Source organism: Coregonus clupeaformis, unplaced genomic scaffold (assembly GCF_020615455.1).
Source record: "Coregonus clupeaformis isolate EN_2021a unplaced genomic scaffold, ASM2061545v1 scaf0513, whole genome shotgun sequence".
In the NCBI taxonomy this organism is placed as follows: Eukaryota; Metazoa; Chordata; class Actinopteri; order Salmoniformes; family Salmonidae; genus Coregonus; species Coregonus clupeaformis.
Genome location: NW_025533968.1, coordinates 112,565 through 140,047, shown reverse-complemented (window position 1 = coordinate 140,047; position 27,483 = coordinate 112,565). Strand labels below are relative to the sequence as shown.

Genomic DNA, 27,483 nt, shown 5'->3' with positions numbered 1-27,483 from the left:
TACAGGGAGATGAAGTGTAGTGGACTACATTCCAGTGTCTGCAATGAAATATAGACATGTGTAATACATAATTGTGTAATAGTCTCAGGTATTAATTTTTGTAGAATGATGTTTGATGTTATTGAATACATGTGAGGATCTTAGATGTTTTTGGTTATTTCGGTGAATGTTTAGGGACAGAAGGTCTAGGAAGGGAGAGATTCATTGTACGATTCGATGGGTTGACCAGCCGTACAGTGGATGTTTTTGGATAGGATTTTGTTTGCAGGGGCTTACATGTGTATTTAATTGCATCATAGTTTCAAAATGCATTTACATGGTTTATGAGGTTATCTGGAGTACCGACGGTGGTTGCCTGGGGCAGAGGGACCGTGAGAGAATTTTACTGTCTTGATTGATGGAGGGATATCTGAAAAGATGGCTGCCGGACAGTTTTTCGCTCTTACACTCCATAGAGATTTCTTCATATTTCATAGTAATGTATTCATACTTCATAAACAGTTATTGCATAGAAAGGTATTTACACTCTAGAGGAGAATGTTTTTGGTTTAATGTTAAAGATACTCAATAAGATAAATTGTTACTAGTCATAATCCTATTCTGTTTGTTTTCGAGACGTTTAGTTCGGTCTCGAAGGGGGAATATAGTATCTGAAGATTATGCCTTTGTTAAATGTTTTTCATGAAGAAATGGAATGTTGTTTGTGTTAGTAGCAAGAGGGAATGTTTTGGGTGTAACGCCACATCCAGCAGACCGGAAGTGTCTTGGAGACTGGGGATTGGCCAGAAGAGGTCAGCTTCATTGTTTATAAATAGGGGGGTTAGGCAAGGAAGACGTCAGAACGGCCATGGCATTTGGGGCGCTTTTTTCAGGTTGTCATGTCACCTGTCATTTATGCTGTAAACCTCGTGATTTTATTAAAAGCCTCTAACACGATGCAGCATAAAACGGACTCTTTGTTGACGGCAATAATGACCACCATTCATCCGATACGACAAACGTCTCCGGGGCTGGAGAAGGAGAGACAGGGGAGAAAGAGGGCGAGAGAAAGAGAGGGTGACTTATTTGTGCTCGACTCCCAGGTTCAGTTTCCTGGACACAGATTAAGTGTAGTCCTGACCTGGATCTCCATTGAAATTACTTTTTAATACCGTGTCCAGGGAACCGTTTCCTTTCAGTTACTAATGTAATTAACAGTGTAAACATTCTCACCAGGTTGAGCTGCTCTGATGTCTACTGTGAGAGCAACCAGTATCAGCACCCTCAGACACAACCCTGCATAAAAGATAAAGGACATCACAATGACATTATCACAACTTATTATTCAATGGCGCTGGAGGAGATGGCTGGCGTTTTACTGGTTCCTAACCAACTGTGCTATTGTGTGTGTTTTTTCTGCATTGTTTGTAACTTATTTTGTACATAATGTTTCTGCCACAGTCTCTTATGACTGAAAAGAGCGTCTAGATATCAGAACATTGATTACTCACATCGAACTGGACGAAGATGTTTTATTTAACAAGTCGGACGCGAAGGATTTACTGCAGACACCGAACCAGGCCCATATCCCTGTCATTCGCATGAAGAGAAGACGCCGATACAGTGGACGCAGATCCGGGTGCCTTGTGAGAATTGGTCGGCGAGTGGGTAACCCGCCTCTAACCAGCCGTCCTATTGGCCAACGTGCAATCATTGGAGAATAAACTGGATGAGCTCCGTTCAAGACTATCCTACCGACGGGACATTAAAAACTGTAATATCTTATGTTTCACCGAGTCGTGGCTGAACGATGACATGGATAACATACAGCAGGCTGGGTTTTCCGTACATCGGCAAGACAGAACAGCTGCCTCTGGTAAGACAAGGGTTGGCGGTCTGTGTCTATTTGTCCATAACAGCTGGTGCGCGAAATCTAATATTAAGGGAGTCTCAAGGTTTTGCTCGCCTGAGGTAGAGTATCTCATGATAAGCTGTAGACCACACTATTTACCAAGAGAGTTTATCTATATTTTTTGTATTCATCTATTTACCACCACAAACCGATGCTGGCACTAAGACCGCACTCAACGAGCTGTATAAGGCCATAAGCAAACAAGAAAATGCTCATTCAGAGGCAGCGCTCCTAGTGGCCGGGGACTTTAATGCAGGGAAATGTCATCACGAGTTTTAATGACTCCAGCCTAAGTGTACTAAACGACTTCAACTGTACATACAGTATCAAAGTATCAAAATATTTTACCAATAAAATTAAAACAATTGTCATAATGATTATGCCCATGTTGACTCCAATGCTTCCCACAGACTGTATGTCCTTTGGGTGGTGGACCATTCTTGATACACACAGGAAACTGTTGAGCATGAAAAACCCATTAGCGTTGCAGTTCTTGACACACTCAAACCGGTGCACTTGGCACATACTACCATACCCCGTTCAAAGGCACTTAAATCTTTTGTCTTGCCCATTCACCCACTGAATGGCACACATAAACAATCCGTGTCTCAATTGTCTCAAGGTGTAAAAATCATTATTTAACCCATCTCCTCCGCTTCATCTACACTGATTCAAGTGGATTTAACAAGTGCCATCAATAAAGGATCATAGCTTTCACCTGGATTCACCTGGTCAGTCTATTTCAAGGATCATAGCTTTTCACCTGGATTCACCTGGTCAGTCTATGTCATGGAAAGAGCAGGTGTTCCTAATGTTTTGTACACTCAGTGTATATTGCATGGTCAAATCAGATCCCGCCTTTTGTCTCATATGTGTAGCTATTGGGTTAATTAGCAACCAGAGGAAGATGAATGAACAGACAGAGCCTGTGATTCTGAACTTTGGACTTTCAGACATTGGTTTTATATTTGTACTACTGCTACAGTATATTCATTAACTAGCCACACTAGCAGCCATTTTAGAAAAGTAGAAGGGGGTAGAAGAAGCATAACCTTTTTCAATTACGAGGTAACTGATAACTGAAAACCTTTCATTTCAATTTTAACTCATGTTTCACTGGCATGATGGTAGTCATAAGTCATATCAAATGCATTTGTACCTGAGTTCATGGTGCCTCTCGTTCGATTTCTATCAAATGTATCCTCAATGTAGGGATCCTCCGATGATCCTTGTCTAATCCCTCCCTTAATATTGAATGGTAGTTTCACTTTCCCTTCTCTTGCAGAGCCTACATTGGTTATTGATTGACAACAGGTGACATTCCAGGTCGTCACTACGCATCTCAGAAGACTGCTATATCATATTGATGTGTTTCCGGAGATTTTAAACACTTCTCCAGGCGTTGTGAGATCTTATAGCGTGACCGTGAAAAAGACGACCTGGAAAGCCATCAAATCTGTAATGTTCCTACCAAAAATACAACGTTGTCACTGTTCTTTGTTCTCTTCTATCTTTTGTCCAATGTTACTGATGCAGCGTGGCCACTTGCAAGTCAACCATGTAGCAAATCAGCTGGTGTGGCCTTGGACAGTGATAGCCTGAAAACTCTATAATTTTTTACAACTAAACTGACAGACCTAGTATCACTCTCTCACAGATCACTCTCACACGAACGCGAACACACACACACCTTTAAATGTAGTTGGATTACATTTATTTGTTAGGTCACGATGGACAATTTCTGAATTTGTATTTGGCAAACATGTGGAAGAGGGACCTTGATGTGGCATAATAGAACAAACATTTGGTTTATTGTGTGATTGACGTTTTGTTTCAGGCAGTAGATGATCTACATAGGGTTCTGCACTGGTATGTATTTTTTTTCATAATTTCTTTGGTGTTCAGAGTTTGAGTGTAAGGAAAAAAAATCAGGTATAGGGATTATTTGATGGGGCACACACCATTGATTCATTTCCCCTGTGGTTACATGTGTGGACATGTCAATCATCATGTAGATCAGGGGTTTCAAACTCATTTTAGCTCAGGGGCCACATGGAGGAAAATCTATTCCCAAGTGGGCCGGACCGGAAAAATCATGGTATATATAACTTAAAAACAACAACTTCAGATTGTTTTCTTTGTTTTAATACGATCAACATACAACATAAAGCTGGAGCCTGAGGACAGTGTGTCCAAAATAGTACAAGCACAACATCACTATTAATCATAAAACACGTCAAGTTTATTTGAAAATTCTAAAGAAAAAGAACACACAAACACACAATGCCTCAGTGATTAACAGAACTGTTTCACAGATCACAGAACTATATCAGGGTGTCATTTCTCAGGCAGAAATGTAGATACAAATAATGAAATCTTGTTCCCCAAACAAGTGCAAGAACCACAGAGTCAAGAATAGGTTAAATATACAAATAAAATAAAATCAATTAAAACAATAGCACATCAACATAAAAACATATAAACATAAAGCTGGAGCCTGAGGACAGTGTCCAAAAGCACAACATCACTATTAATCAAACACCTCAAGTTATTTGAAAGTTCTGAGGACAAAAGAACACACAAACACACAATGCCTCAGTGATTCACAGAAGTATATCACAGATCACAGAACTATATCAGGGTGTCATTTCTCAGGCAGAAATGTAGATAAAAATAATGAAATCCTGTTCCCCAAACAAGTGCAAGAACCACAGAGTCAAGAATAGGTTAAATATACAAATAAAATAAAAACAATTAAAAACAATAGCACATCAACATAAAAACATATAAACATAAATCTGAAAGCGTTGCTCAAACTCCCGTAACAGTCCCGTTATTTTATCTTTGAACCGCTTTATGTCTGCCACATGTTGGGTCGCGCACACATTTTTCAGACAGGGAAGTGAGCTGCATCACCACCGCAAGTTTGCGTCTCCCACAATGACAGCTTCAACTTGAAAGAACGTGTGCTGTCATAATACTGCGTGACAACTTTGTTGCGCGCCCTTGCAGCTGTTTGTTCAAGTTATTCAGGTGCTCTGTAACATCCACCATAAATGCAAGGTCCGGCATCCATTCTGCGGAATGAAATTCTAACACTGGTTTTCCCTTTTCTTCCATGAACTGTTCAATTTCTTCTCGTAAATCAAAGAAACGCCGCAGCACAGCACCTTGGCTTAACCATCTTACCTCAGTGTGGTATGGCAGGCCATAGATGTGGTCTTTCTCTCTGAGAAGGCTGTCAAACCGACGGTGATTCAGGCTTCTGGATCGGATGAAATTAACAGTTTGGATGACCACCTTCATGACGTTATCCATCTTTAATGACTTTAATTGAGGGCGCACCATCTGTAGCCAGGCTGACAGCGCGGGACCAGTCCACTCCGACCCTGTCCAGCGCGCCGACGAGTGCGGTAAAAATATCAGCTGCTGTCGTTGTATCTGTCATTGGTACCAACTCCACGAACTCCTCGGTGACGGTCAATGTGTCATCAACTCCGCGGATGAAAAAATGGCCAGTTGTGCAACATCTGTAATGTCCATACTTTCATCAATTGCAACCAAAACGCAATAAATGACTTTACTTTTGCTTCAACTGGCTGTCCAAATCCACTGAAAGATCGGAAATCCTGTCTGCAACTGTGTTTTTGTCAGGCTGATATTTGCAAAAAGCCTTCCGCTTTTCAGGGCACACAATCTCCGCTGCCTTCATCATGCATGTTTTTACAAATTCACCCTCACGAAATGGTTTTGAAGCCACTGCGATTTCATTAGCAATGAGGTAGCTAGCTTTCACTGCAGCGTCACTGATGTCCCCGCTGTGAGTAAACACAGACTGCTGTTTCTTCAGACCCGCCAACAGTTCATTCACCTTCTCTCATCTCCGCTGTCCTTGAAAGTTGTCATATTTGTCGACATGAAGACTCACATAGTGGCGACGTAAGGTTATATTCTTTCAGCACTGCAACATGCTCTGAACACACCAAACATACAGCTTTTCCCATTCAATTCCGTGATTAAATAGGATTACCATTTTTTTGGAACACTCTGCACTCTGCGTCCACTTTTCTCTTTTTTGACAGAGACATATTGGGGCAATGAGGGTGCCAAAGCACATAATGTTAAAAGTAGAAGCCGTAATAAATATCGCAGGCAAAACAAAGTAGCTCATTGGCTGCACGTGCTGACCTACTTGCTCTGCCCCGGGTATAAACAGTTTGCTTGCTTAACACTTATTCAGCGACTTTTTTCTTACAAAAAATATTTATATTTTTTTATCATCTCGCGGGCCGGATTAAACCCGTTTGCGCGCCTGATCCGGCCCGCGGGCCGTACGTTTGACACCCCTAATCTAGAACCTACAAGGGTTCTTCCGCTGTGCCCATAGGAGAACACTTTGAATAACCTGTTTTGCTCCCAAGTAGAACCCTTTTGGTTCCAGGTAGAGCCCTTTACACAGATGGTTTTACATGGAACCCAAAATAGTTCTACCTGGAACCAAAAAGGGGTCTACCTGGAACCAGAAAGGATTCTCCTATGGGGACAGCTGAAGAACCCTTTTGTAACCCTTTTTTCTACGAGTGTACCTGAGGAATTCCACATGGAAGAGCTCACTCATTGATACCCAATCACAAATGTAACCCAAGCACCTGTACAGTCTATCAACTTGCGGAGCGCTCACCTAACAGAGAGCAAGGGGGACCTAGAAACCGCTCAAATCTCCAAGAGTACATAGGGATAGGGGCTAGCCTAGGGGTTGATTTGGAATTGGGCAAATTGTGATGGCCCTGAATTTGTATGATCCGTCTCAGTGCTTCTCCTGCCGACGTTGCGCTTCCCATTTAATTCCCTATTACATAGCCAGCATCAGCTGAGCAAAAGAGGGTTGCGACAACATCGACCGATGAGCGCCTAGGGTTGAGCGACTTTGATCAATGGAAAGTGCGAACAAGCTGTATCTTTGTTTTTTAGCGGATTTGGCACAACTGCACTGTGACTAGGGTCGGCATGGCGGCATGGCGGGTAGCATTAGGGCAATTGATATTGATATTGATAATGATGATAAAAAGAGTGATGATCAGCTATTTACACCTGTTGCAAATAGGAGGAACAGGAGTAAGAGAAATCGCAATGAGGGGGATGGAGGGATGAATACTGCTGGAGAAACAATGTGTAGTGTTGAGAGTAGACCTGTAGAAGTGCAGGACCTCCTAGACAAAGAGGTTGGAGTAGAAAGTTCTAAAGTTATGTTAGTGTTTCCAGAACCAGCAAGTAAGTACATTCCATCCTTTGCGTTTGACAAACGCAATTAGGGAAGAGATTGGGGTGATTAAAGATGCCAAACCGATGGGTTATGGGAAGGTCCTGATCTTTGCAAATAGTACAATTCAGCAGGAAAAAGTATTGAAATTGAACTCACTAAATGGGGGTCGGGTGAAATGTCGTATTCCCGGTGCTATGTCTAAACTGAGAGGAGTAATTGCTGGGATGCCATTGGAAATTACAATGGAAGAAGTGAAGGCTTCCCTTAAAGGAGGAAAGTTATTGACTCGAAAAGGATGAAAAGCAAGAAGAGTGACAGTGGAGTGGACACTACAACTGTATTGTTACACTACAACTGTATTGTTACGATTTGAGGGGAATCTGCCCAATAGCTAGGATCACTCAGTTATCCGGTTAGAGAGTATGTGCCGCCTCCACTTCGGTGCTTTAATTGCCAGCGGATGGGGCATGTTGCTATGTAAAATGAGATGTGCAAAGTGTGGTGGGGATCACAAGTATGGGAAATGTGGCCCTGATGCTAAAGTTAAATGTTGTAACTGTGACGGAGAACATAGTGCAGCATATGGAGGATGTGAAGTACAACAGAAAGCCAAGCGGAGAGATACAAAACTACAAACAATGTATCCTATGCTGAGGCTGTTCAGAAAGTGAATAACAAACCTAGTGTTCAAAATACTCATGATACAACATATTGGACAGATATTGGCCGCTTCGAGGATGCTGCGAACCTCAGCCCATTGTTAATGTGGATATGCGAGCATAAATGCTCGATTACAGAGAAAACCATGGTAGTAGGTCGTGTAGACTTCTTGGGCTTCATGTGTAGGGCAATCAATATGATTGCTCCACATAAGAGCAGGACTGCACAAATAAAATAAGTAGTGAAGGCAGCCAAAGACATTCTGGGGATTTCTGAAGTTACGGTAGAAATTATACATTGGATGCTGAACCAAAATTCTAATGATGATCAGGATAATAAATAGTATTATGGTGTTCCTTATTGTTCAATGGAATGCTAGGAGTTTGATAGCCAATGGGCAAGAATTTAAGAAGTTTATACATGATTTAGATGTTTTACCAGACGTGGTGTGTATACAAGAAACATGGCTTGAACCTCAATTGGATTATATTATTCCTGGTTTTATCTCTGTGAGAAGTGATAGAATAGAGGATTCGGGTGGTGTGTGTGCTACATTTATCAAAGAAGGTGTAGCACATAGAGCAATTCATGGTTTCAAAGAACATGAATGTGTGGCAGTGGAGATTTGTAGAGAAGGGGGTAATATCACATTGGTTAATTACTATAATCCTTGTAAACCCATCTCTGTATCTGAATTAGATATAGTTGCGAAATCCAGTAAAGGTGATAAGAAGATACGGTGTGGAGATTTCAATGTGCATAACAGCTTGTGGTGCAGCAATACCACAGATGTCAATGGTTTAGTTGTTGAAGATTTTATGGAGTGGAGGGGACTAGTTGGTATAAATGATGGTCGGGGTAAATGTGACTAGAGGTACATTGTCATGTTCAGATCTTACATTGGTGTCTTTTTTTTTTTTTTGTCATTTAGCAGACGCTCTTATCCAGAGCGACTTACACGAGCAATTAGGGTTAAGTGCCTTGCTCAAGGGCACATCGACAGATTTTTCACCTAGTCGGCTCGGGGATTAGAACCAGCGACCTTTCGGTTACTGGCACAACGCTCTTACCCACTAAGCTACCTGCCGCCCTAGTCTTCCTCCATTGCTGGTATACATTATGTGAGTGGGATGTGAAGATAGAATCCATAATAGGTAGTGATCATTTCCCATTCAAGTGCAACATACAGTGCATTCGGGAAGCATTCAGGCCGCTTCCTTTTTCCACATTTTGTTATGTTACAGCCTTATTCTAAAATGGATTCAATAATATTTTTTCCTCATCAATCTACACACAATACCCCATAAAGACGAAGCGAAAACAGGTTTTTAGACATTTTTGCAAATGGAAAACAGAAATACCTTATTTACTTAAGTATTCAGACCCTTTGCTATGAGACTTGAACATGAGCTCAGGTGCATCCTGTTTCCATTGATCATCTTTTAGATGTTTCTTCAACTTGATTGGAGTTTTTATTTTAATTTTTTTACATTGTAGAACAATAGTGAAGACATCAAAACTATGAAATAACACAGTGGTTTCTTTGCAGCAATTTGACCGTGAAGGCCTGATTCACACAGTCTCCTCTGAACAGTTGATGTTGAGATGTGTCTGTTACTTGAACTCTGTGAAGCATTTATTTGGGCTGCAATTTCTGAGGCTGGTAACTCTAATGAACTTATCCTCTGCAGCAGAGGTAACTCTGGGTCTTCCATTCCTGTGGCGGTCCTCATGAGAGCCAGTTCCATCATAGCGCTTGATGGTTTTTGCGACTGCATTTGAAGAAACTTTCAAAGTTCTTGAAATGTTCCTTATTGACTGACCTTCATGTCTTCAAGTAATGATCGACTGTTGTTTCTCTTTGCTCATTTGAGCTGTTCTTGCCATAATATTGACTTGGTATTTTACCAAATAGGGCTATCTTCTGTATACCCCCACTACCTTGTCACAACACAACTGATTGGCATAAAGAAGGAAAGAATTTCCACAAATTAACTTTTAACAAGGCAAACCTTTTAATTTATATGCATTCCAGGTGACAATCTCATGAAGTTGGTTGAGAGAATGCCAAGAGTGTGCAAAGCTATCATCAAGGCAAAGGGTGCCTATTTGAAGAATCTCAAATATAAAATATATTTTGATTTGTTTAACACTTTTTTGGATACTACATGATTCCATATGTGTTATTTCATAGTGTTGATGCCTTCACTATTATTGTACAATGTAAAAATTAGTGCAAATAAAGAAAAACCCTTGAATGAGTAGGTGTGTCCAAACGTTTGACTTGTAGTGTATGTGTGTGTGTGTGTGTGTGTGTGTGTGTGTGTGTGTGTGTGTGTGTGTGTGTGTGTGTGTGTGTGTGTGTGTGTGTGTTGAACTGAGCATCCCTGAATAACATTTAAGTCAAAATGATACCCCATTTAGGCCTAAGAGCTAAATCTTGGTTTCATCAGACCAGAGAATCTTGTTTCTCATGGTCTGAGAGTCTTTAGGTGCCTTTTGGCAAACTCCAAGCGTGCTGTCATGTGCCATTTAATGAGGAGTGGCTTCCATCTGGCCACTCTGCCATAAAGGCCTGATTGGTGAAGTGCTGCAGAGATGGTTGTCCTTCTGGAAGGTTCTCCAATCTCCACAGAGGAACTCTAGAGCTCTGTCAGAGTGACCATTGGGTTCTTGGTCACCTCCCTGACCAAGGCCCTTCTCCCCCGATTGCTCGGTTTTAACGGGGGGACCAGCTCTAGGAAGAGTCTAGGTGGTTCCAAACTTCTTCCATTTAAGAATGATGGAGGCCACTGTGTTCTTGGGGACCTTTAATGCTGCAGAAATGTTGTAGTACCCTTCCCCTGATCTGTGCCTCAACACAATCCTGACTCTGCGCTCTACATACAATTCCTTCGACCTTATTGCTTTGTTTATGCTCTGACATGCACTGTCAACTGTGGGACCTTATATAAACAGGTGTGTGCCTTTTCTAAATCATGTCCACTAACTGTAAGTCGCTCTGGATAAGAGCGTCTGCTAAATGACGTAAATGAAATGAAATGAATGTCCAATCAATTGAATTTACCACAGGTGGACTCCAATCAAGTTGTAGAAACATCTCAAGGATGATCAATGGAAACAGGATACAGCTGAGCTCAATTTCGAATCTCATAGCAAGTGGTCTGATTACTTATGTAAATAAGGTATTTCCGTTTTTAGTTTTTAATACATTTGCAAACATTTCTAAAAACCTGTTTTTGCTTTGTCATTATGGGGTATTGTGTGTAGATTGCTGAGGATTTTTTATTTTTTTTAAATCCATTTTAGAATAAGGCTGTAAAGTAACAAAATGTGGAAAAAGTCAAGGGGTCTGAATACTTTCCGAAGTCACTGTATGTATGTGTGTGTGTGTGTGTGTGTGTGTTGAACTGAGCATCCCTGAATAACATTTCAGTCTAAATGATACCCTAGCCATGTGTTCCTACAGCTGCCTCATATTAAACATACCGTAGGTGTAGTGTTGGCCTAATTTAAAATACATTGTCTACAGTATGCCTCCTTTGTCGTGTTTTAACCTTCATGTCTTAGTATTTATTCAACATATTATCATAACACGTTTATCACTTTTTCCAGGGCTGAACACAGGGAGAAAGCAGTTTGATACCACATCACTAAACGTGTAGAGATGTGACTTTGTCTCAACATTATAAAAAGACAAAGTTTGTCTGTCACTGTCTAGAAACACTCCTACTATAGAAAGATATTCTGCCACAGTTATTTGTTTTGGCGGGTTAGTTGTTTTTATATGGAAACCTTTTCCTTTTTCATAAAATAAAATCCAGAAACCATACTGAGGATTTAAAGGAATGGTGGTTTTCTCTGAGCATTTTCTCTGGCCACACCGATATACCATGACAGCTTTTCTGTACAATTATCACCCATCTTCACTTCCCAGTAGTGCTGTCCAGAGATTAAACGCTCTTTACCCAACACATGGGGATGCTTGTTTGAGGAATTGTTAGCTTCTCCTGTGCTGTACTGAGCCTTTTTTCCTTCATCATTCGCATTAAAAGCAAGGTGAGCAGTCTGGGCATCCATAGTGACGTTCTCTGAGGGAAGAGAATATGATTTCATTAATTCAGACACAATATTGACATGGATAAGTCTTACAATTTAGGCCCATACAATAATAGTTATCATATAATAAACATCTAGTAATTTTGTCCACAAAGAATATCCTACTTTTGAATCCTTTCACCTGGAGCCAATCTGCAGAAAAGCAAATATGAAGTCAATGGAAAACACTGAGATTATATAATTTAGATTCACATTACTATGAATATTAGACTCAACTTAAATTTACTAAACTTTAGGTTATTAACTTTACCTTTTAGATTAATTCCTTCTTCAACAGCTTGTTTCTCATGAATGTGTCCTGCCTCTATGAGCACAAATACCATAAACATAAAATACCATAAAATAATTTTATGGAAATGTATACAAATATTAGTGACTCAAGACAGACTTTTGGATATGAAGCATGGTTATCAAACTTAGGAATGTTATACATCATAATCATGACTATTCATTGATTACCTTCAATAAGGTGTCTTGTCTCTGTTGAATGGGGAAGGTGGAAGGCAGTGTAAAAGTGTGATATTTACTTGCGATATGTGTGTATTTGCACAAACATTTGACTTAGTCAAATGTACAGTATCTGTTATATCACCCAAATAAGATGGATTGAGAATGAAAACGTTACCTGGCCTCTGCTCAAGCTCAGTTTCTGCTGAAATGCAGAGAAAGACCACGCATCATATTTTATGATACAACATATCTGATATCTCATTAGATACACATCATATTTCTATTTATTGAATGTCACACAGATCATATAACAATGTACATTACCTGGACTGCCTTTGCTTTTTTGTGATGACAACCGTGCCAGGGAATCTAAAATAAAAAATAATGATTGTTGAAATGCTTTCTTAGATAAAAGGTTAGTAATAAATAGTGATAGTAACAAGTTACAGTATATACTTCTTTGTTTGCCCAGCATGATGACCACAGATGCAAGAGCCGAGAGGAGGAGCAGAGACAGGACCAAATATGCAATAAATGCTTCTCTCCAGGGTCCTGCACACAGAAAATCAAATTCACAAATTCACCCAAGCACTCATAAGATAGAAAGATAGAGACACATCTTCAGCATGTTCACATTCCTCTTACAGCAGAGTATGTGGGATGGGAAGTAAGTGGGATCTGAATGGGTGATGCTGTTTGTAGGACACTCACTCACCAGGCTGGCATATCTGTTGCAGGATTCTGCTCTCGCTCTTCTTCTCCTCAGACAGAGAGACTGTACAGGAGAGCCAATCTGAGTCTGAGAGAGAATACAGCACCCAACTACTTAAACTCACCAAGCCCTGAGAATCTGATTCAGCAAAGAGAGACAGAAAGAAAGAGAGAGATAGACAGAGAAAGAGAGAGAGAGAGACAGAGACAGATAGAAAGAGAGAGAGAGGATGGTTTTGATTTTCACTGTTAGGTTCTAAATAAACAGAGTGAAACTCACTGATGACTAGTACAGCTCAAACCAAGTTTATTCACCCACAGGGTCACACAGCTGCATCAGACAAAGACATATTTACACAATCACTGGTATTTAAACCTTCCTCCTATGCTGAGTATCCTCCTTACACATCTGGACAGCCAATACATCTCTGTTGCTACACAGGAAGTTAAGTGATATGGCTAATAAACTGTTCCTTCTCCTTTCATGTGACCTGACCTCGGCCCCCATTCCTCACTAATCCACAGCTATCCACCCTTATCAGTGACCGCAACCATGTGATTGCCTTTTCCCTTACTTAGTAACATTCCAAGCCCCTGGCTCATATCCAACCTCCATTGACCCCACCATACACATTCCTCCTACATATAACCATTAACTTCTGGTGTAGCAAGTATTTCAAATTACAACCCAACAACTGAAACCAGACTGTGGCCCTTCTCCTTTCCATAGGATACCTGATGTCTAGCAATAACATGTTCTGACAGAATGTAAACGTTCTGCATTCCCCTCTCTCCCTCAGTAACATGAATAAGGATATTTCATATTTCAAGTTTAGAAGTTAGAACCCATCATCACAATGAACATTTTACATACATTTGTATGTTATCATTGCAAGTAATGTTTTTACCAGATGTGTAGAGAACTGCTTGTCCATTTCTGATCTCTTTCCCCTCTTTGTTTCTCCAGGTGACTGTAGGTTGTGGTGACCAGCCCACTGATGAACAGGTAACGTTCACCTGACCTCCACTTCCTCTTGCTTCAGCAATAGAGACAACTGGGATACCACCTAGTACTATTGGAAATATAGAGAGTTCAACCCCAAAAAATAGATAGCACTGTTAGAAAAGTTTGTTCTATTTTCAAGAATTGTTCATAAATTCAACAAAATGAGTAATACTAGTTAGATTCGAACTAGATTCAACCCAAAAGCACAGTATCTCTCCCTAAACAAGTTTACATCACATGTTATGTTTGTTTACAGGTTCATCAATTGAAGAAACATAGTCCTCTGCTCCTTACCAATCAGTGAGGGACACTTTGGCCTTTTCATAACAATGTCTTCCAGAGTGACCCTCTCTAGTCTCAGGGACACGTTCCTCCTCTCCACCCCCCCAGTTAGAGACACCCTGCCCCAATTTGTACCCGAGTGCATGGTTCCTCTCCCTTGATTTCCTGCTATTGTGAAACCAAAACACCTGTGATTTTCTTGTAATCCGGTAGATTCATGGCCATCTGAATATCACATTGTATTTGAATGATACTTTGAGTTCCACTTTGTAAATGAGAGAATAGACCAGTAAGCATAATACTAAGGTTTTGCCTCTACAGCCTGTCCACTTGTATGACATTATCTGTGCCTTCACTTTCACCACCAAGGGTTACTGATTCACAAGTTAGCTGCCCACAGTTTCTGCTGATCATGAAGGGGGACCAATTGTAGAGAACTAGACCTTGTCTTGACTGATCCTGCTTGTTTGATACCCTCCATATATAACAAACAGTAAAATGCTTATTTTGTGAATAAATAAAACATAAATTACCTGCTCTATAACTTGATCAACACCCCATCTGTAATAAGGAGACAATCCAGAAAAATATGCATTTCACATTCTCTATGGTGCACTATAACACTACGCCTACGTCTCCCGAGTGGCGCAGTGGTCTAAAGCACTGCATCACAGTGCTAGCTGTGCCACTAGAGATCCTGGTTTGAATCCAGGCTCTGTCGTAGCTGGCCGCGACTGGGAAACCCATGGGGCAGCGCACAATCGTCCAAACGTTGTCCAGGGTAGGGGAGGGAATGGCCGGCAGGGATGTAGCTCAGTTGGAGAGACCTGAAATAATGTATGCACTCACTAACTGTAAGTCGCTCTGGATAAGAGTGTCTGCTAAAATTTCTAAAAAGTAAAAAAAAACATAGACACAGGAGGAGGAGAGAGAAGATGTAAAAAGTGAGAATCCCATTCTTTGAAGAGGGCAGTTGTTAATCATAGAGTGAAGTTTATTTGTGCATGGTCCCTCTCCTTTGCTTTTCCAGCTGTCGTAACATCAAAACCTTCTGTGGGTAATTGGACTCTGGCTTATGACCATCTGACACATCACAGTGTATTAAAGTTCTGCTTTGGAGCCCAAAATGGTAATAGAAGAGATAAAAACAAGTTATCCCTCTCCTGTCTGTCCACTCCCTGCCTTTAAGGTGTTCTCTTTACTTTCACATTCTCCATGGTGCACTATAACACTACGCCCAACACCTATCATTTTATATTGTATGTTCAGCAGTTTCATTATTGATGAGGGCTGCGAATAGTGTAGCTTGTCCCTGAGCTGGTCAACAAATGGTTGCCTCTCTACCTACTGGAGGTACTGCAAGTTAGTTCCAACCTTAAAAGTAACAAAGAAAGCTATGAAAAAAGTGTTTATGAACTGACACGCAAAAGCGACACCGGATTCAAAAAATTAGAATCTTTCAATTTAAATTATTATATAAAATTCTTGCTACCAATAGAATGTTATTTATATGGGGGAAACAATCTTCCCAGCTCTGCAGATTTTGCTGTGAAGAGACAGAATCATTAAATCATTTGTTTTGGTTCTGTCCATTTGTAGCTTGTTTTTGGACACAGGTCCAGGAATGGCTAAAGGATTGCAATATTTACCTGGAACTAACCTTGCAGATAGCATTACTGGGTGATCTGAAAAGTCATAGTCAATCAATCAATAATATAATAATACTTTTAGCAAAAATGCTTATTTTAAATTCACAATCTGTAGAAGCAATGAGAATAGAAAGGTTCAGAACTTTTGTAAAACATCACAGTACAGTTGAAATATATATGGCAAATAGAAATCCTATATGGATGGTGTTAAGAGATAGATGGGAGGTATTGAATAGAGTTGAAGGATGGGACTAATAACAAATAACAACAAAGATAGCTAATAATGTAAGCATACTGTGTCCATAATAAGTATATGGGTTGTATGTTGGGAGCTTTTGGGAAAGAGCACAGTTAGAAAGATATGGCATATAGAAGCAAACCGGATGGACATCATGAAAATGATCGGAGAGGTTGAGAGTAGAAGAAGTTCAGGAGCAAAAAAATAAAAAAATAAAAAAATATATAATAGAATTATTGTAAAATTAACTCTGTCCATAAGGTGTAGATAGTAAGTATAGACTGGAAGTAGAGGCCTGGGCATTGTTGTTCACTAATTTACTCCAAGTAGGGAAAGGATGGTGGGGTTGAAAAGTAATAAAGGGGAGTATATATATATTTTTAAAAAAAACATTGGGGATTGGAAGAGATGCAGACAATTACATTGATAGAAGATACAATCTATCTGCAATATTAAGCTGATCCATTCCCCCCCCCAAAAAAAAAAAAAAAAAAGAAAGCTAGCAGGTCAGTTAGGAAATGCCTTTGTCACACCATCTGGGTAAGGGCATTCCTGTGCTGCACCAGAAATACTCTAAATGGAGAGATGGGAAACTCCTTTCGATTCGTGTTATTATATTCCTCTTTCATTTACAAATCTGATGACATGACTGAGACCGGGCTGTATCAAGGGGGATTTTTATTTAGTTGAGCCTGATATCTAGCTACATTTCGTATTTGTATAGTTAGCTACAGTGCCTTCGGAAAGTATTCAAACCCCTTGACTTTTTCCACATTTTGTTACGTTTCAGACTTATTCTAAAATCAATTAAATAAATACAAATCCTCAGCAATTTACACACAATACCCCATAATGACAAAGCAAAAACAGGTTTTTAGAAATGTTTGCAAATGTATTAAAAATGGAAAACAGAAATAACTTATTTACAGTATTCAGTATTCAGACGCGTTGCTATGAGACTCGAAAATGAGCTCAGGTGTATCCTGTTTCCATTGATCATCCTTGAGATGTTTCTACAACTTGATTGGAGTCCACCTGTGGTAAATTCAATTGATTGGACATGATTTGGAAAGGCACACACCTGTCTATATAAGGTCCCACAGTTGACAGTGAATGTCAGAGCAAAAACCAAGCCATGAGGTCGAAGGAATTATCCATAGCGCTCCGAGACAGGATTGTGTTGAGGCAGAGATCTGGGGAAGGGTACCAAAACATTTCTGTAGCATTGAAGGTCCCCAAGAACACAGTGGCCTGCATCATTCCTAAATGGAAGAAGTTTGGAACTACCAAGACTCTTCCTAGAGCTGGCCGACCGGCCAAACTGAGCAATCGGGGGAGAAGGGCCTTGGTCAGGGAGGTGACCAAGAACCCAATGGTTCCAGAAGGACAACCATCTCTGCAGCACTCCACCAATCAGGCCTTTATGGTAGAGTGGCCAGATGGAAGCCTCAGTAAAAGGCACATGACAGCCTGCTTGGAGTTTGCCAAAAGGCACCTGAAGGACTCTCAGGCCATGAGAAACAAGATTCTCTGGTCTGATGAAACCAAGATTGAACTATTTGGCCTGAATGCCAAGTTTCACGTCTGGAGGCAACCTGGCACCATCCCTACGGTGAAGCATGGTTGTGGCAGCATCATGGGACTGGGAGACTGGTCAGGATTGAGGGAAAGATGAACGGAGCAAAGTACAGAGAGATCCTTGATGAAATCCTGCTCCGGAGCGCTCAGGACCTCAGACTGGGGCGAGGGAGTGGCTTCGGGACAAGTCTCTGAATGTCCTTGAGTGGACCAGCCACAGCCCGGACCTGAACCCGATCTAACATCTCTGGAGAGACCTGAAAATAGTTGTGCAGCGACGCTCCCCATCCAACCTGACAGCGCTTCAGAGGATCTGTAGAGAAGAATGGGAGAAACTCCCAAAATACAGATGTGCCAAGCTTGTAGAGTCATACCCAAGAAGACTCGATGCTGTAATCGCTACCAAAGGTGCTTCAACAAAGTACTGAGTAAAGGGTCTGAATACTTATGTAAATGTGATTTTTCCTGGTTCTTTTATTATACATTTGCAAAAAATTCAAAAAACCTGTTTTTGCTTTGTCCTTATGGGGTATTGTGTGTAGATTGATGAGGGGGGAAAACTATTTAAGCCATTTTAGAATAAGGCTGTAACGTAACAAAATGTGGAAAAAGTCAAGGGGACGGATTACTTTTCAAATGCACTGTATATATGTCATTTAGTAGACACTTTTATCCAAAGCGACATGGAAGAACTGGGACATTTTCAGCTTCCAGGAATTGTGTACAGATCCTAGCGACGTGGGGCCGTGCATTATCATGCTGAAACATGAGGTGATGGCGGCGGATGAATGGCACGACAATGCGCCTCAGGATCTTCTCCCAGTTCTTCCATGGCCTACATACTCAGACATGTCACCCATTGAGCATGTTTGGGATGCTCTGGATTGATTTGTACAACAGCGTTCCAGTTCCCACCAATATCCAGCAACTTCGCACTGCCATTGTGCCATTGAAGAGGAGTGGGACAACATTCCACAGGCCACAAACAACAGCCTGATCAACTCTATGCGAAGGAGATGTGTCGCGCTGCATAAGGCAAATGGTGGTCACACCAGATACTGACTGGTTTTCTGATCCACGCCCCTACCTTTTCTTTAAGGTATCTGTGACCAACATATGCATATCTGTATTCCCTGTCATGTAAAATACCTAGATTAGGGCCTAATAAATGTATTTCAATTGACTGATTTCCTCATATGAACTGTAACTCAGTAAAATCTTTGAAATTGTTGCATGTTGCGTTTAGATTTTTGTTCAGTATATTGAAACATTCAACAACACCAGTGAAACCTTATCAACAGATTACAGTAATTTATGAATTGGGACAACATTTTAACAGAATTCAAGAATGCAAAGGATATTGCTAATTTGTACTACAGTAGCTTCACAGTATACATTCATAATCTAGCTACAGGTAGAAAAAAAAGTTCAAGATTTGTGGTTGATTTTATAGAACGCGCCAGCTTGTAGTCCTAAAGTTAGTTCTGGTTCGTTCAGCCATTCTTTTGGGAAAATAATTGGGTTTTGGGATAAACGCAGAAAATAGCATCTGAGGTTAACACAGGCTTAGGAGATTTTGATCTGAGATAATATCAGTCAGTTAATATGAACGTTATGAATTAAGCCTTTATGTGCTTTTTCTGATTACATAAAAAGTGACGTTAGCTGATAAAGATGATCTCCTAAGCCTGCGTTTACCACAGACCTTATTTTCTATATTTATCCAAAAACCCTACAAAAACTCCTTTCATTTTCCCAAAGGGTTTGTTCAATGAACCATGGCGGGTTACTGCCAACAAAAAGACGGCATTAATATTGCTCTCTTTTTCTTGTGGCGTCTGAAAACTTTTCGGGAAAAAGACACACACATTTACAACTGGGCATCACTGAATAACACAAAATGTGTATAACGCATGTCTCATTTGACATGAATTTCACCTGCATCTCGGACCCATTTCACACTATAGTGCTAACCCAACCTATACTGTGCTGGCTCTGATATTGTCCTTTCCAGCACGGTTCCAGCAACTACAGTGGATGCTTAACCCGGCCAACGCAGTACAGCTTAAGGGTTTTGGTAGTCATTCCAATATTCTCAATGGGGTTCTGTCACGTTGTCCTGGGCTGAACACAGGAAAGTAGTTTGATGTCTTCACATCAGTAAATGTGTAGAGAAGTGACTCTCTATCAACATTATAAAAGACAGAGTGTGTCTGTCACAGTCTAGAAACACTCCCACTCTAGTGATCTCTGCCACAGTTATCGGTGTTTGAGGGTCAGTATTGACATGGCAACCCCTTTTTCTTTATCATAAGAAAGAATCCAAAAATCCATTATGTGGAGTTAAAGGAACATTAGATCTTCTCTTAACATTTTCTCTGGCCACACCAACATACCATGACAGTTTGTCTTTTTGTTCCTTTACCTTCACTTCCCAATAGTGTTGTCCTGAGCTGAAACTCTCTACACAAAATACATGGAGATGCATTCTCATAGAGGGGTTTTCTGTATCTTTTTCTTTTACGTAATAGCCCGCTTTCCTTCTTTATTGACTCTAATAGCAGGGTGCAAAGTCTTTATATCCAGAATGATGTTCTCTGATGGAACTGGAAAGACAAGATTTATTTCATTTACACAATAAGTTGGGATGGATTGGTAAGGATTTCAGATCATGTGGACCTACAGGTAACTGCCAAAATAAAGGAAACACTCGAGTAAATGAAGTTTCTGGCGGCTCGGTTATGGTGTGGGGTGCTTTTCCTAGCATGGTTTAGGTCCACTCAACCCCTTAGATGGCAAGGTAAACGCCAATAAATACACAGCCATTCTGAGTGATCACCTTCAACCTATGATCAATCATTTCTATTCTGATGGGAGTGTTCTCTTACAGAATGATAATGCCCCCATAGGGTACGAGTGGTCACAATGGTTTGATGATCATGAAAACAATGTAAATTATATGCCATGGACATCTCAGTCACCAGATCTCAACTCAATTTAACACGTATGGGTGATTCTGGAGCGGCGCCTTAGACAGCATTTTCCACCACCATCAACCAAAGAGCTCCAGACACTTGTAGAATCTATGCCAATGCTGTCCTGGCAGCTCTTGGTGGCCAAATGCCCTATTAAGACACTTTGTTTGTTTCCTTAATTTTGGCTGTTAACTGTATATTGTATTAATTTAATGAACATACAATTTTCCTGTTCTATTGTGATTTTGTTTTACCTTTGAATCCTTTCACCTGGTGCCAATCTGCATTGAAAAAAGTAAATTGTGAGTGTCTTGTATTTCAATTGCTCCAAAAGTTGTATAAATGTATAAATTATAAATGGTTAAATGCACTCCAACACGTCAGCAGAATTAGTTTTATGAACAATGCATTCACTGTAAATTATACAATTCAGAAGGTTAACATATTTTTCACCTATATAATTTACCTTCCAGATTAACTTCTTTACCAGCGGCTATCTGTTTCGGTAGGTTTCGTTCACTGAGTTTTCTGCCCCTAACGGACACCATTTTGGTCATATTGCATCATTTCATTAGGTTACTACATTATCAAAGTTATATTATATTACCATATACTGTATATCATGATGTGAACATTACCTTCAATTTTTTTCTGGTAAAGTTATGTGGAACTGGGAATGTCAAACCCGATTGAGATTATTTCAAATTATCATCCATTATACAATTAAAAGGGTAATATATTTTTTATCCTATTACTTTACCTGCCAGATTAACTTCTTTTCCAGCGTCCATCTTTTCGGTAGGTTTCGGCACTGTGTTTTCTGCCCCTAACGGAGAACATTTAGGTAATGTTGAAATTCATTAGGTTACTACATTATCAAAGTTATATATCATATCATAAACAGCATATCATGAGTGAACATTAACTTCAACTAGGTTTTTTGTCTCTGCAGAATGGAAAATGTTACAAGTTATTGTTAAAAGGTGAATGCGGAATTGGGACAGTCAAATCTGATTGAGATTATTTCAAATGATCATCCAACTATACAATTAAAAGGGTAATATATTTTTTATCCTATTACTTTACCTGCCAGATTAACTTCTTTTCCAGCGGCCATCTGTTCGGTAGGATTCGGCACTGAGTTTTCTGCCACTAACGGACACCATTTAAGTCATATTGAAATTCATTAGGTTACTACATTATCAAAGTTATATTATATCATTTACAGTATATCATGAGTGAACATTACTTTCAATTAGGTTTTTTGACTCTGTTGAATGGAAAAGGTGAAAGTTATTGTAAAAAGGTGAATGTGGAACTGGGAATGTCAAACCCTATTGAGATGATGTCAAATTATCATCCATTAAACAATTAAAAGGGTAATATATTTTTTATCCTATTTCTTTACCTGCCAGATTAACTTCTTTTCCAGCGGCCATTTGTTCGGTAGGTTTCGGCACTGAGTTTTCTGCCCCTAACGGAGAACATTTAGGTCATATTGAAATTCATCAGGTTACTACATTATCAAAGTTATATTATATCATATACACCATATCATGAGTGAACATTAACTTCAACTAGGTTTTTTGTCTCTGCAGAATGGAAAATGTTACAAGTTATTGTTAAAAGCTGAATGCGGAATTGGGACAGTCAAATTTGATTGAGATTATTTCAAATGATCATCCAACTATACAATTAAAAGGGTAATATATTTTTTATCCTATTACTTTACCTGCCAGATTAACTTCTTTTCCAGCGGCCACCTGTTCGGTAGGTTTCGGCACTGAGTTTTCTGCCCCTAACGGACACCATTTAGGTCATATTTAAATTCATTAGGTTACTACATTATCAAAGTTATATTATATCATTTACAGTATATCATGAGTGAACATTACTTTCAATTAGGTTTTTTGACTCTGTTGAATGGAAAAGGTGAAAGTTATTTTTTAAAGATGAATGTGGAACTGGGAATGTCAAACCCTATTGAGATTATGTCAAATTATCATCCATTATACAATTAAAAGGGTAATATATTTTTTATCCTATTACTTTACCTGCCAGATTAACTTCTTTTCCAGCGGCCATCGGTTCAGTAGGTTTCGGCACTGAGTTTTCTGCCCCTAATGGAGAACATTTAGGTCATATTGAAATTCATCAGGTTACTACATTATCAAAGTTATATTATATCATATACAGCATATCATGAGTGAACATTAACTTCAACTAGGTTTTTTGTCTCTGCTGAATGGAAAATGTTAAAGTTATTGTTAAAAGGTGAATGTGGAACTGGGACAGTCAAATCCTATTGAGATTATGTCAAATTATCATCCATTATACAATTAAAAGGGTAATATATTTTTTATCCTATTACTTTACCTGCCAGATTAACTTCTTTTCCAGCGGCCATCTTTTCGGTAGGTTTCGGCACTGTGTTTTCTGCCCCTAACGGAGAACATTTAGGTAATATTGAAATTCATTAGGTTACTACATTATCAAAGTTATATTATATCATATACAGCATATCATGAGTGAAAATTAACTTCAACTAGGTTTTTGTCTCTGCTGAATGGAAAATGTTACAAGTTATTGTTAAAAGGTGAATGCGGAATTGGTACAGTCAAATCCTATTGAGATTATTTCAAATTATCATCCATTATACAATTAAAAGGGTAATATATTTTTCATCCTATTACTTTACCTGCCAGATTAACTTCTTTTCCAGCGGCCATCTGTTCGGTAGGTTTCGGCACTGAGTTTTCTGCCCCTAAAGGAGAACATTTAGGTTATATTGAAATTCATCAGGTTACTACATTATCAAAGTTATATTATATCATATACAGCATATCATGAGTGAACATTAACTTCAACTACGTTTTTTGTCTCTGCTGAATGGAAAATGTTAAAGATATTGTTAAAAGGTGAATGTGGAACTGGGAAAGTCAAATCCTATTGAGATTATGTCAAATTATCATCCAATTATACAATTAAAAGGGTAATATATTTTTAATCCTATTACTTTACCTGCCAGATTAACTTCTTTTCCAGCGACCATCTGTTCGGTAGGTTTCGGCACTGTGTTTTCTGCCCCTAACGGAGAACATTTAGGTCATATTGAAATTCATCAGGTTACTACATTATCAAAGTTATATTATATCATATACACCATATCATGAGTGAACATTAACTTCAACTATGTTTGTTGTCTCTGCTGAATGGAAAATGTTAAAGATATTGTTAAAAGGTGAATGTGGAAATGGGAAAGTCAAATCCTATTGAGATTATGTCAAATTATCATCCAATTATACAATTAAAAGGGTAATATATTTTTAATCCTATTACTTTACCTGCCAGATTAACTTATTTTCCAGCGGCCATCGGTTCAGTAGGTTTCGGCACTGAGTTTTCTGCCCCTAACGGAGAACATTTAGGTCATATTGAAATTCATCAGGTTACTACATTATCAAAGTTATATTATATCATATACAGCATATCATGAGTGAACATTACCTTCAACTAGGTTTTTTGTCTCTGTTGAATGGAAAAGGTGAAAGTTATTGTTAAAAGGTGAATGTGGAACTGGGAATGTCAAACCCTATTGAGATTATGTCAAATTATCATCCATTATACAATTAAAAGGGTAATATATTTTTTATCCTATTACTTTACCTGCCAGATTAACTTCTTTTCCAGCGGCCATCTGTTCGGTAGGTTTCGGCACTGAGTTTTCTGCCCCTAAAGGAGAACATTTAGGTCATGTTGAAATTCATCAGGTTACTACATTATCAAAGTTATATTATATCATATACAGCATATCATGAGTGAACATTAACTTCAACTAGGTTTTTTGTCTCTGCTGAATGGAAAATGTTAAAGACATTGTTAAAAGGTGAATGTGGAACTGGGAAAGTCAAATCCTATTGAGATTATGTCAAATTATCATCCAATTATACAATTAAAAGGGTAATATATTTTTAATCCTATTACTTTACCTGGCAGATTAACTTCTTTTCCAGTGACCATCTGTTCGGTAGGTTTCGGCACTGTGTTTTCTGCCCCTAATGGAGAACATTTAGGTCATATTGAAATTCATCAGGTTACTACATTACCAAAGTTATATTATATCATATACACCATATCATGAGTGAACATTAACTTCAACTAGGTTTGTTGTCTCTGCTGAATGGAAAATGTTAAAGATATTGTTAAAAGGTGAATGTGGAACTGGGAAAGACAAATCCTATTGAGATTATGTCAAATTATCATCCAATTATACAATTAAAAGGGTAATATATTTTTAATCCTATTACTTTACCTGCCAGATTAACTTCTTTTCCAGTGACCATCTGTTCGGTAGGTTTCGGCACTGTGTTTTCTGCCCCTAACGGAGAACATTTAGGTCATATTGAAATTCATCAGGTTACTACATTATCAAAGTTATATTATATCATATACACCATACCATGAGTGAACATTAACTTCAACTAGGTTTGTTGTCTCTGCTGAATGGAAAAGGTTAAAGATATTGTTAAAAGGTGAATGTGGAACTGGGAAAGTCAAATCCTATTGAGATTATGTCAAATTATCATCCATTATACAATTAAAAGGGTAATATATTTTTTATCCTATTACTTTACCTGCCAGATTAACTTCTTTTCCAGCGGCCATCTGTTCGGTAGGTTTCGGCACTGAGTTTTCTGCCCCTAAAGGAGAACATTTAGGTCATATTGAAATTCATCAGGTTACTACATTATCAAAGTTATATTATATCATATACAGCATATCATGAGTGAACATTAACTTCAACTAGGTTTTTTGTCTCTGCTGAATGGAAAATGTTAAAGACATTGTTAAAGATGAATGTGGAACTGGGAAAGTCAAATCCTATTGAGATTATGTCAAATTATCATCCAATTATACAATTAAAAGGGTAATATATTTTTTATCCTATTACTTTACCTGCCAGATTAACTTCTTTTCCAGTGACCATCTGTTCGGTAGGTTTCGGCACTGTGTTTTCTGCCCCTAACGGAGAACATTTAGGTCATATTGAAATTCATCAGGTTACTACATTATCAAAGTTATATTATATCATATACAGCATATCATGAGTGAACATTAACTTCAACTAGGTTTGTTGTCTCTGCTGAATGGAAAATGTTAAAGATATTGTTAAAAGGTGAATGTGGAACTGGGAAAGTCAAATCCTATTGAGATTATGTCAAATTATCATCCAATTATACAATTAAAAGGGTAATATATTTTTTATCCTATTACTTTACCTGCCAGATTAACTTCTTTTCCAGTGACCATCTGTTCGGTAGGTTTCGGCACTGTGTTTTCTGCCCCTAACGGAGAACATTTAGGTCATATTGAAATTCATCAGGTTACTACATTATCAAAGTTATATTATATCATATACACCATACCATGAGTGAACATTAACTTCAACTAGGTTTGTTGTCTCTGCTGAATGGAAAATGTTAAAGATATTGTTAAAAGGTGAATGTGGAACTGGGAAAGTCAAATCCTATTGAGATTATGTCAAATTATCATCCATTATACAATTAAAAGGGTAATATATTTTTATCCTATTACTTTACCTGCCAGATTAACTTCTTTTCCAGCGGCCATCTGTTCGGTAGGTTTCGGCACTGAGTTTTCTGCCCCTAAAGGAGAACATTTAGGTCATATTGAAATTCATCAGGTTACTACATTATCAAAGTTATATTATATCATATACAGCATATCATGAGTGAACATTAACTTCAACTAGGTTTTTTGTCTCTGCTGAATGGAAAATGTTAAAGACATTGTTAAAAGGTGAATGTGGAACTGGGAAAGTCAAATCCTATTGAGATTATGTCAAATTATCATCCAATTATACAATTAAAAGGGTAATATATTTTTAATCCTATTACTTTACCTGGCAGTTTAACTTCTTTTCCAGTGACCATCTGTTCGGTAGGTTTCGGCACTGTGTTTTCTGCCCCTAATGGAGAACATTTAGGTCATATTGAAATTCATCAGGTTACTACATTATCAAAGTTCTATTATATCATATACAGCATATCATGATTGAACATTACTTTCAACTAGGTTTTTTGTCTCTGCTGAATGGAAAATGTTAAAGTTATTGTTAAAAGGTGAATGTGGAACTGGGAAAGTCAAATCCCTATTGAGATTATGTCAAATTATCATCCAATTATACAATTAAAAGGGTAATATATTTTTAATCCTATTACTTTACCTGCCAGATTAACTTCTTTTCCAGTGACCATCTGTTCGGTAGGTTTCGGCACTGTGTTTTCTGCCCCTAACGGAGAACATTTAGGTCATATTGAAATTCATCAGGTTACTACATTATCAAAGTTATATTATATCATATACAGCATATCATGAGTGAACATTAACTTCAACTAGGTTTTTTGTCTCTGTTGAATGGAAAAGGTGAAAGTTATTTTTTAAAGATGAATGTGGTACTGGGAATGTCAAACCCTATTGAGATTATGTCAAATTATCATCCATTATACAATTAAAAGGGTAATATATTTTTTATCCTATTACTTTACCTGCCAGATTAACTTCTTTTCCAGCGGCCATCTGTTCGGTAGGTTTCGGCACTGAGTTTTCTGCCCCTAAAGGAGAACATTTAGGTCATATT

General features: G+C 38.7%; 2 protein-coding genes and 1 long non-coding RNA gene across 3 annotated transcripts in view; all 3 read right to left on the bottom strand.

Moving 5' to 3' along the window:
* Positions 1–27,483, bottom strand: part of LOC121563500 (ribosome-binding protein 1) — a 63,518-nt gene that overhangs the window by 25,980 nt on the left and 10,055 nt on the right. The window contains exons 12-36 of the mRNA XM_045215781.1: positions 27,392–27,457; positions 27,233–27,253; positions 27,070–27,135; positions 26,746–26,811; positions 26,423–26,488; positions 26,265–26,288; positions 26,102–26,167; positions 25,942–25,965; positions 25,779–25,844; positions 25,620–25,643; positions 25,457–25,522; positions 25,298–25,321; positions 25,135–25,200; positions 24,812–24,877; positions 24,489–24,554; positions 24,330–24,353; positions 23,844–23,909; positions 23,521–23,586; positions 23,199–23,264; positions 22,877–22,942; positions 22,555–22,620; positions 22,231–22,296; positions 21,909–21,974; positions 21,748–21,771; positions 21,583–21,648 (exon numbers count right to left, since the gene is read on the bottom strand). Coding sequence (XP_045071716.1) covers positions 21,583–21,648; positions 21,748–21,771; positions 21,909–21,974; positions 22,231–22,296; positions 22,555–22,620; positions 22,877–22,942; positions 23,199–23,264; positions 23,521–23,586; positions 23,844–23,909; positions 24,330–24,353; positions 24,489–24,554; positions 24,812–24,877; positions 25,135–25,200; positions 25,298–25,321; positions 25,457–25,522; positions 25,620–25,643; positions 25,779–25,844; positions 25,942–25,965; positions 26,102–26,167; positions 26,265–26,288; positions 26,423–26,488; positions 26,746–26,811; positions 27,070–27,135; positions 27,233–27,253; positions 27,392–27,457 — 1,353 coding nt within the window. The remainder of the gene's footprint in view (positions 1–21,582; positions 21,649–21,747; positions 21,772–21,908; positions 21,975–22,230; positions 22,297–22,554; positions 22,621–22,876; positions 22,943–23,198; positions 23,265–23,520; positions 23,587–23,843; positions 23,910–24,329; positions 24,354–24,488; positions 24,555–24,811; positions 24,878–25,134; positions 25,201–25,297; positions 25,322–25,456; positions 25,523–25,619; positions 25,644–25,778; positions 25,845–25,941; positions 25,966–26,101; positions 26,168–26,264; positions 26,289–26,422; positions 26,489–26,745; positions 26,812–27,069; positions 27,136–27,232; positions 27,254–27,391; positions 27,458–27,483) is intronic.
* Positions 783–3,123, bottom strand: LOC123484964. Its single transcript, XR_006658796.1, has 3 exons — positions 3,051–3,123; positions 1,213–1,275; positions 783–1,010 (listed from the first exon to the last, which is right to left on the bottom strand). It is a non-coding gene; the product is annotated as an uncharacterized LOC123484964 (long non-coding RNA).
* LOC121563502 (E3 ubiquitin-protein ligase TRIM11-like) lies at positions 11,391–15,039 on the bottom strand. The gene is made up of 10 exons (XM_045215782.1): positions 14,916–15,039; positions 14,003–14,167; positions 13,099–13,233; positions 12,840–12,935; positions 12,708–12,752; positions 12,559–12,585; positions 12,393–12,413; positions 12,184–12,237; positions 12,039–12,065; positions 11,391–11,905 (listed from the first exon to the last, which is right to left on the bottom strand). Exons 4-10 carry the CDS (start codon positions 12,856–12,858, stop codon positions 11,655–11,657), a joined length of 444 nt encoding a protein of 147 aa, XP_045071717.1. The 5' UTR covers positions 12,859–12,935; positions 13,099–13,233; positions 14,003–14,167; positions 14,916–15,039; the 3' UTR covers positions 11,391–11,654.